This window comes from Penaeus vannamei, chromosome 42 (assembly GCF_042767895.1).
Source record: "Penaeus vannamei isolate JL-2024 chromosome 42, ASM4276789v1, whole genome shotgun sequence".
Lineage (NCBI taxonomy): Eukaryota > Metazoa > Arthropoda > Malacostraca > Decapoda > Penaeidae > Penaeus > Penaeus vannamei.
The window spans coordinates 13,342,036-13,352,035 of NC_091590.1; the positions used below are offsets into that span (position 1 = coordinate 13,342,036).

General features: G+C 37.6%; 1 protein-coding gene across 4 annotated transcripts in view; it reads left to right on the top strand.

Moving 5' to 3' along the window:
• LOC113805351 (zinc transporter foi) overlaps positions 1 to 10,000 on the top strand; it is a 117,566-nt gene that overhangs the window by 105,220 nt on the left and 2,346 nt on the right. For all 4 annotated transcript variants that reach the window (XM_070118379.1, XM_070118380.1, XM_070118381.1 and 1 more), the window contains exons 6-12: positions 776 to 958; positions 1,422 to 1,557; positions 2,020 to 2,294; positions 2,668 to 2,815; positions 3,035 to 3,190; positions 4,968 to 5,155; positions 7,217 to 10,000. The exon at positions 7,217 to 10,000 is cut by the window's right edge and continues 2,346 nt beyond it. In XM_070118379.1, coding sequence (XP_069974480.1) covers positions 776 to 958; positions 1,422 to 1,557; positions 2,020 to 2,294; positions 2,668 to 2,815; positions 3,035 to 3,190; positions 4,968 to 5,155; positions 7,217 to 7,369 — 1,239 coding nt within the window. In that variant the 3' untranslated portion in view covers positions 7,370 to 10,000. The remainder of the gene's footprint in view (positions 1 to 775; positions 959 to 1,421; positions 1,558 to 2,019; positions 2,295 to 2,667; positions 2,816 to 3,034; positions 3,191 to 4,967; positions 5,156 to 7,216) is intronic.

The window sequence follows — 10,000 nt, forward strand, 5'->3', positions numbered from 1 at the left end:
ATTTTTTATAATAATCAGAGACTTCATTAGGAGAAATGGTGTCACTTAATATTTAATCATATATATCTTGGTAAATCACTTTTCAATATTTGTGGTAATGAGATGTTTGATTTAGGCAAATGTTGTCATATATTTTGATGGTAAACTGATTTTCCATTTGGTTATTAAAGTTAATTGGTTCAGTCTCCATCTTGTTTCTTCTTTTGTTCTTTCTTCTTTCTCTTTTCTCTGTTGACTTTTTTCCTTTAAAGAAACAAAACATTTCTTGCAACTTTTCTGGATCATCTATTGTCCATTTGTTATTGTTGCTACTGTTGTTGTTGAGGATCTTTCTCCTCCTGCTCCTGCTCCTGCTCCTCCTCCTCCTCCTCCTCCTCCTCCTCCTCCTCCTCCTCCTCCTCCTCCTCCTCCTCCTCCTCCTCCTCCTCCTCCTCCTCCTCCTCCTCCTACTCCTTCTCCTCCTCCTCTTCCTCCTCCTCTTCCTCCTCCTCCTCCTCCTCCTCCTTCTCCTCCTCCTCCTTCTCCTCCTCCTCCTCCTCCTCCTCCTCCTCCTCTTCCTCCTCCTCCTCCTCCTCCTCCTCCTCTTCCTCCTTGTTCTCTTCCTCCTCCTCCTTTTCCTCCTTCTCCCCCTTTTCCTCTTCCTCTTAATTCTTTCGTAACGTCCACCACCTATCTTCTGAATTAATTCAACCAATCAACATAGTCTAAATATCATTATTATATGATTATGAGAGCATTATTAAATATCAAACATTATTACCCATTCTAACCCCAGGCCATCAGCATGGAAGCACCCCGAGGTAGCAACCCTACCCTCTTGCATTCCTTCTACGGCTTCACTGCCCTTGGTGGCATTGTCATCTTCCTGTTCCTGGAGCGCTGTCACAACCTCTTCTGTGGACACGGCCATGGCCATGGGCATAGTCATGGCTTGGGGCTTGATCTCAGCAAGAGTAAGGTGAGTTGGTCGGGTGGCCTGGTAGGTAGAGGAGTGAAACTGGATAGTTGAGAGAATGAGCAAATGAGGGATGGACGGGAGATGAATAGGTGGTACGAGGGAAAGAAAGGGGATGGGAGAAGGAAGGAAGGAGTGAGGGAATGACTGTATGCAGAGGAGGAAAGGGGTCAAGAGAAGGACTGAGTGAGGGAGGGAGGAAATAACTAATTGTATTGATAATTAGTGAATTAATGAATCAGTGGTTGAGTGAGTGAGGGTGGGAGTGTGAAGCAGGTAGGAAGTCGGTGTATCTCAATTTATTTTCAGTTGTACTGAACACTAGTCTTTATTTTTGTTGTAAAGGTGTATGTATATATACAATTAATTTCTTTGAGAATTTGGTACACTATTTATTATATATTTGTTATGCAATTAATTTCATATCATATGATGTATATGTAACTGTATTTTGTGTTAACCTCAGGAGGACATAGACAAAGAAACAGTTGGTACAACTACAACTCTTGAAGATTCGGCCAGTCAGATAACAGACAAGATTGGAGAGAAGTTATCAAAACATTCCAAACACAATTCCTTTATCTATGCAGAAAGTACCATGAGTAAGTTGTCTATTTTTGCTGTTATTATGTTAATAGATAGCTACTTGCCTCTCATTACAGATTGATTATCACTGTTTATAAATTTATTGTTAGTTTCTTTGTAATGAAACTGAAGGTAACGACAGCTACTTGTTCTTTATACTGTGTGAAAGACAACATATTGATTGTGAATATTTTGTAGTATGGTTTCATACTAATTGCAAAGAATTAGAAAATGTTTGTTTTCAGATATTGTGATATGTTATTTTATTTCTTAAAGAAATATGAGATGCATTGGACTTTAGATAACTATTGTTTTATCAAAGTAATAAAGAATATGAAAGATTTGTAAAGAATAATTTTGAAATCAACATTTGTAGAGAAAAAAAATATCTGAATTGATCATATGCACATAGTTTAAAGTGATACATACCACAGGTATTCTCTTAAAGGTACTCCAACCTTTTTCCTCAATTTTCGCAGCACTAGAAGCCCAGAACTGTTTTGAGGGTTGCAGCTCAAATGTGAGTCCAAGTAGTGATGCCAATGGAAACAACGGTCCGAACAGAAGCCGATTCGGAGATGACCAACAGCCAACCCTTCCTGAGAAGCAGGGCCTGGTCTCATCAGGTGACAGGGATTCTGAGGTGGCATCCATTGACAAACACGTGGCAATGTGCGCAGAGAAGGAGAAGTTAGCTTGCAGTGCATCAGAAAAGGAGAGCCTGGTCACGACACCAGCTGATAAGTCAGAGATAGTGTGTATTTTTTACTTTTTTGTAAAAAAATGGAGGTTAGCTGTATTCTGTACTAAGATTGCTAAGCATTGGGGGTCTTTAGCAAGTTGGATAATGCTGAATGAACTCATCAGGTTTAGATAAAAATTACAATGTTACATTACTTGCGGAAATATCTCAAAATAAATTCCAATACCACAAAAATTTTGGCTTTAGGCATTTGATGGAAAAGAGATATTTTGAGATAAGTTTAAATCTCTCTCCAGAACAAGGAATTTTTTGTCTTTCTTTATTTTTAAAGAGGAAAGTATATTATATTTAAATCTTTGTTTTATGCTATTTTTTGGTGAGGGAATAATCAAAGGACTTCCAGTTAATCTTAATTCCATTGCAGGGAAGAGAACTCTCCCTAATTCTGGACACCCCATCATCTGGGAGGCCAAAAGTCCTTCGACAAAACAGCTCCAGCTTCAACATGGTCTTACAGGAATACCATGTTGGCCATCATGGTCATTCTCACCATGGCCATTCTCATGTGACAGGTGAATGAGTGCTCTTGAATATTTTGTTTTCGTCCTTATATTTTGACAATACACTGAATTTGAATAGTAAATAAACTGTATTTGAGAGCTCATTGTTTGGTCTGATAAAAGGTAAGATTCAATTTTCAGGATTCTGAATTACATTTCTTGCTTTGAAGTATCATTCATTCTGAATCATAACTTTACATTTTTCTATATTCCTCCTTTTCCTCCAAATAGGTCGAAAAGATTCTCTCCGAGCTATGATCTTAGTAGGTGATGCAATGCACACGTTCCTAGATGGCATGGCAATTGGGGCAGCTTTCGGAACTAGTGTGACAGGGGGCGTGGCAACCTCTATTGCAGTTTTATGCCATGAACTGCCACACAAAGTTGGTAAGTTAGATGTGTGTGTAAATTTGTGTGTTTGCATGTGTGCATGTGTATGTATATGTAGATGTGTGTAGTGTGTGTATGCAAATTTGAAGTTTAAAAAATAAATTCATGTTGTGAATATTTCTTGCATTGGAGTCATGGTATTCTTTTCATGAAGAATTCAATCACCTGAAAATTATTGAATGTATTATTTATTGTTTATTAAGGAATTCATAGAAAGTATGATCAGATCTTTAGAATAAATTCACTATAATACTGGGGCCTGATCCTAAAAAGAGCCTTAAAGTTAAGGTGCGCTGGGGGCCTCGACTGTCCTATGATAGCCTGTCATGGCCCGCCTATGGCGCCTTAACTCGGGCTTACCTACGTATACACGAATGTTATTTCCAGTACTAGATCCCCGCCTTATGACCCTGCTCCCCCCAAAATCACTTATGGCATCAGATCTTCAGTGGCTAATTATAGCTACTGTTTCAGGTGGCTCTTAGGGAATCTTGAGCAATCATAAGCTATAAATGCTAATCAGTGAGTTTGTATGTGTCTAGCCCATGGCATAATGAAACTTTTTAACTAATAAGTTTTAGAATTAGTAACACAGAAGAAATATGTTAAATTCCTTATAGAATAGAGTGATCTTATTAACAGAATGCATGAGTAATTCAGAACAAAGTATTGTCTCCTTGAAAGCAAGACCTTGCTCGAATGGATGGCTTCTATTACAAGAGTAATATTAGCTTTGATTTTCATACCAGTTACCAAGTTTAACAAATGATATTTGGAATAAGTTTTAAAGGCTTAACTTTATATACACAATTATCTTTTTCTCTGAATCATGATGATGTCCAACCACCCAAAAACTATGTTAACGATAATGAAAATAATGACATTAACAGTAATAACAATAAAGACACATAAGTAAAGCCATTACGTCCAAAGTGAAGACAGTACTTATGCTAGTTTTAGTATAATACCTTGTCTACAGCTACAACATGGGTTTGAGTGAGATATATGCCTAATGGTAAAGGCAAATTACATTTATATTGGAAATTAACACTTGCTGCCTTTTTTAGTTGTAGCTTACATCATGCACACATAATAGCAATATAACTGAGTAAAACACATAATATAAAGTTGTACTAATTGTTCTAAGGCTGCTCTCCCCCTACCTTAATCTATGGCTCCTTGACTTTTACCAATATGGCGGGTCCCTTACTCTGAGTATGGGTCAGCTGTAAGCAAAGGTGTCTTAAGGAGATACGGTGCTGTAACATATTTGAGTATCCAACCCTGATGTCAAAATAATTTGTCATACCTGTAAATCATTTGCATAGGAACCTACATTTTGCAGTAACTGGTTGTTGAAAAGAGTGGTAGTGTATCTCTCTTTACTTGATATTCCTCACTGATTGGATGGAAGTTAGTCTGTGTTTCTATTTCCCTGCTGGATAATACTTGATTCTTGAAATCAGTCAATATTCCATATAATCAGTATTCCCTACATACTTAAAATTCCTTATTTACTTAGTATCCCCTGTTTATTCAATATTAATCATTTACTGACTAGTACTAATTCCTTTAGTATTCCCTTTTTATTTAATACTCTATTTAATCACTCTTCCTATATTCAACATTCCTCATTTACTCAATAAATCCCAGTTGACTCACCATTCCCCAGTTATTCTCCACGTAATCAACTATTCTCCTTTTAACTAATATTCATTATTTACAAAAGAGTCCCCATTCACTCACTCTTCCCCCTATTTACTTACCATTCTAGGGGACTTCGCACTACTCTTTGAGATGGGAATGCACCTACAACAAGCGATAAAGATGATGGCCCTCCTGTGGGTGCTGAGTTTGGCTGGCCTTCTCTTAGGGGTTATGCTGGGTTCCATCCCAACTGCGTCGCCTTGGATCTATTCTTTCACGGCTGGAGTATTTATCTACCTGGCGCTTGTGGATCTGGTAGGTTTTAGTGTTTCTATTGTAATGATGGTAATAATGATAATGATGATATTGGTAATGATAATGATAATGATATTACTGTTAATAATAATGATGATGATAATGTTAATGTCAATGATAATGATAATGTTAATGTCAATGATAATGATAATGTTAATATTAATGATAATATTAGAGTTGATATTAATGATGATATCAATATTGATATTGTTGATGATTATAATGCTAATATTATTGATAATGATAATGATGATGATAGTAATTATGATAGTAATAATGATACTGATGATGGCCTAAGTACTTCTGAGCCTAGTATTTTTGGATTTGTTAGATTTTAAGCTTATAGCAGTTTTAATTAGTTATTCAGTGAGCAGAGTTTGTATTCATGTGTTACATATTTCATGTTGTTTATTATATACTTAAAAAACTAGATAAAAGTTTTATCACCATTACATGGAATTTTCAGTAAGAGAAGATTGCAAAACAAATATCTTCGTAATATTTGACACTTTTGCTTAGATATCTCACATCTTGCACTCATATTCCTAAACATAATAAAGTTAACAAAAACATGATTCTATTGTGGTAACTTTACTGAAATATATTTTAGATACAGAAAGCTTGCGTGAATAGCTACATGTGCCTCTCAGTAATATGTAGACCAAAAAGATGCTAGTTTGACTGTTGATTAATTTGTTGTGTTAGTATTATTGACTGAATTATATGAATGAGAGAGAATTTGTTCTGTAGAAAGTGTATGTGCCACCAGTGCTGGGACACAAGTGACAGGGTCCCAAGTAGCCAAGTACGCCATTAAAAGGGCTGTTCTAACCTTAGTTTTCACCGAGACATCATCATGGAAGCTAGTGGTGTATTCTCTGACCATGCTTTAAATTCCCAGTTCTTTTATCGATTTCAGCATCATGGCAAGTGATATAGTGTTATGTATATTGTTTGGTTTAAAGTAAAGTGGGTCAAGAAGGGAGAGCTTACTGGTCATTGTTAACCAGGCCCCATGGATCATAAAAGTGGCCCTACTCAGATCATTTTTATTTTTTAATGTATATAATACTTCACTTTATTATAGAGTAGCTGGGAGTCGTGATGTTCTGTCTCCCTTTTTTCTCAGTAAATCCTAGATGCCTTTTGCTTATCATTGATGACGGAATTTATTGAAATGTATGCCTTTTATTCATCTGTTTCCCTTTGGTTGCATACCCAAGAGACAAGAGACAGAGTGAGAGTGAGTGTGAGACTGAGATTGAATATGAGAGTGAGACTGAGACTGAGACTGAATATGAGACTGAGACTGACAGTGTGAGAGAGTGAGTGAGAGAGTGAGTGAGAGAGTGAGTGAGAGAGTGAGTGAGAGAGTGAGTGAGAGAGTGAGTGAGAGAGTGAGTGAGAGAGTGAGTGAGAGAGTGAGTGAGTGATTGAGTGAGTGATTGAGTGAGTGATTGAGTGAGTGATTGATTGAGTGAGTGATTGATTGAGTGAGTGATTGATTGAGTGAGTGATTGAGTGAGTGAGTGATTGAGTGATTGAGTGATTGAGTGAGTGATTGAGTGAGTGATTGAGTGAGTGATTGAGTGAGTGAGTAATTGAGTGTGTGTGTGTGTGTGTGTGTGTGTGTGTGTGTGTGTGTGTGTGTGTGTGTGTGTGTGTGTGCGTGTGAGTGTGAGTGTGAGTGTGAGTATGAGTATGAGTATGAGTATGAGTATGAGTGAGTGTGTGAGTGTGTGAGTGTGTGTGTGTGTGTGTGTGTGTGTGTGTGTGTGTGTGTGTGTGTGTGTGTGTGTGTGTGTGTGTGTGTGTGTGTGTGTGTGGGCGCGCGCGCACGCGTACATGCATGAGTTTGTGCACATGTAAAACACACACACACACACACACACACACACACACACACACACACACACACACACACACACACACACACACACACACTCACACACTCACACACTCACACACTCACACACTCACACACTCACACACACTCACACACACACTCACACACACAAAATTGTGTATATATATTGTCTTATTCTTTTTTTCTTTGTCCAGCTTTCAGAGTTATCAGTGCAGAGAGGGGAGAAGTTTGGTGTGGCAGGCCAATTGCTCCTCCAAGGACTAGGCATGCTCACAGGTGCCGTCATCATGCTTATTATCGCCATCTACGAGCATGATTTGGAGGACCTTCTCAGGGGCTCCTTCTAAAGGCACACTGCAATTATGCAGCTAGTGTGGTGCATAGACATCACATGATGCATCTTCCACAAAGTTTTTTGGAATAAGAAAAGGAAAAGGTCTTACTTTTTGTTCTTTGCTTTTATGCGTGGTTGTACTGGCATTGGCAAATGTGCTTGTGAGGTGTGATATTTATTAATTGACTCACAGCGTTCAGATCGATGTCTGGTGTGGTGAAGTTTGCGTGGAGATTGTCTAAGCTTTCAAACATGACAATAGTAAGTGTACAATAAACACTAAACAAAAAGAAGGATAAGGTTGTATTTCTTTAATGACTTAAGAATTACCAGATAAGGAATTTTTTAAAGATACTATTGTGATATAAACCCAGTGACTGCACAAAACTAAACCCACATAAAGTGAGCCTAGCAAAAACTCATCTTGACTAATTCCAAGTGAGGAAACTATGTTGGATCCAAGGCTTTCAAGTCAGAATCCAAACAGCTGGCAGATGCAAAAGTCTATAGATACATGCTAAGCTTTTGTTTTAAGATAAAGTGAGTGCAATCTGTTCTGTGTGAAAAAAAACAACACTAATGCAGCTCTTCCTGGATTATGAAAAGTGACTGTTCATCTTTGCTTAAATTTTTGATGTGGCTTTTCATTTAGGTGAATATGTAAGGACAGACTTTATAAAGCCATACATAGTTTAAATGTGTAGAATATGGAGATCTTCATCATCACACTGTAGAGACGGATTCCTTTTTTTAATATAGTGATTCTCTTTTTAGAGGTGGGAGGGTGGGCTACAGTTTATAGATACAGTTTATAGAGCTTTAGGGGGTTGGGGGATGGGCGAATGGTGTGAAAAAACAACAAAAAAACTTGCCTTACAGTAACCGCAGTCTGAAGTGTCATGGAATTGGCATGACGAGTTCCTATGGTTCTGCTCATTTTTTTTTCTCTCTCCATATTTTTTTCTCTCTTCAATGTACACTGGGCTTTTTGTCTGGGAAATAGCTAAAAGACATCAGACTAATGATAAGAAAGGATAAAATAACATGTATACTGATTAAAGAAAGCCTACAATGCCATGGAATGCAATAATGATAATGATAAAAAAAAGGTAATATACATTTGTTAGAGGAAGAAACAGGGTTTACAGCAGTGATAGATCTTTATTATCAGTGTAAGTTTCATTTGTGTGATAATTATCCATGGCTAATGATACTTCAAAAGCGTTTACTTTATCATAATAGGAGAGAAAACTTGTCTTAGATGAACAATATAACCATAAGATGTTAAAGAAAAATTTTATACATTATTCCCCTCCTCCTCCCCTTGATAATAAAGTTACATTTTCTCACATTTTGCAGAAAGTGTAGGGGCCACTCCTAGTATATTAGCCTAATCTTGAATTTCAGTACATCTGATTTAAGGTAAATCCCATTTGGATTCATATTTTATGCCCATTGAATTATCAGGTATCAATATGGTATGTGCTCTTTCCTCATGATTCATGCATATTGAAGTTTAAAAGTATTTGAAATAATAATGCATTCATACACATGACAAAATGACAAGTGACAAAAATAGGTGAGTAAAGAACAAAAATAACATTAAGATTATGTTTATAAAGTACTAAACACGCACACGCACACGCACACAAAACACACACGCACACAAAACACACACACACACACACACACACACACACACACACACACACACACACACACACACACACACACACACACACACACACACACACACACACACACACACACACACACACACACACACACACACACACACACACACACACACACACACACACACACAAAACACAGACACACACACACACACACACACAAAACACAGACACACACACACACACACACACACACACACACACACACACACACACACACACACACACACACACACACACACACACACACACACACACACACACACACACACACACACACACACACACACACACACACATGCACACGCACAACACACACACGCACATGCACACGCACACAAAACACACACACACACACACACACACACAAACACACACACACACAAACAGACACACACAGAAACACACACACACACATATACACAAAAACACACACACATACAAACACACACACACACACAAACACACACACACACAAACACACACACACACAAACACACAAAACCACACACACACAAAAACACACACACACACAAAAACACACACAAAAGCACACACAAAAACACACACAAAAGCACACACAAAAACACACACACACACACACACACACACACACACACACACACACACACACACACATACACACACACACACACACACACACACACACACACACACACACACACACACACACACACACACACACACACACACACACACACACACACACACACACACACACACACACTTATTTTGTAAATTAGAAAAAAAAAAAATCCCAATATTTAAGTTCTTGGTCATACTGTACTTATTGAATACATTGCAAGCATAAAGCCTTATAGTCATTGCTCAATATTAATTTTTAGTATTGTTAGAGATATCTCCTCAAGATCTATTTGTTTGTCATTTATTTTAAGCTTTTGAATTTGGTATTTGTGTGGAGTTAACTT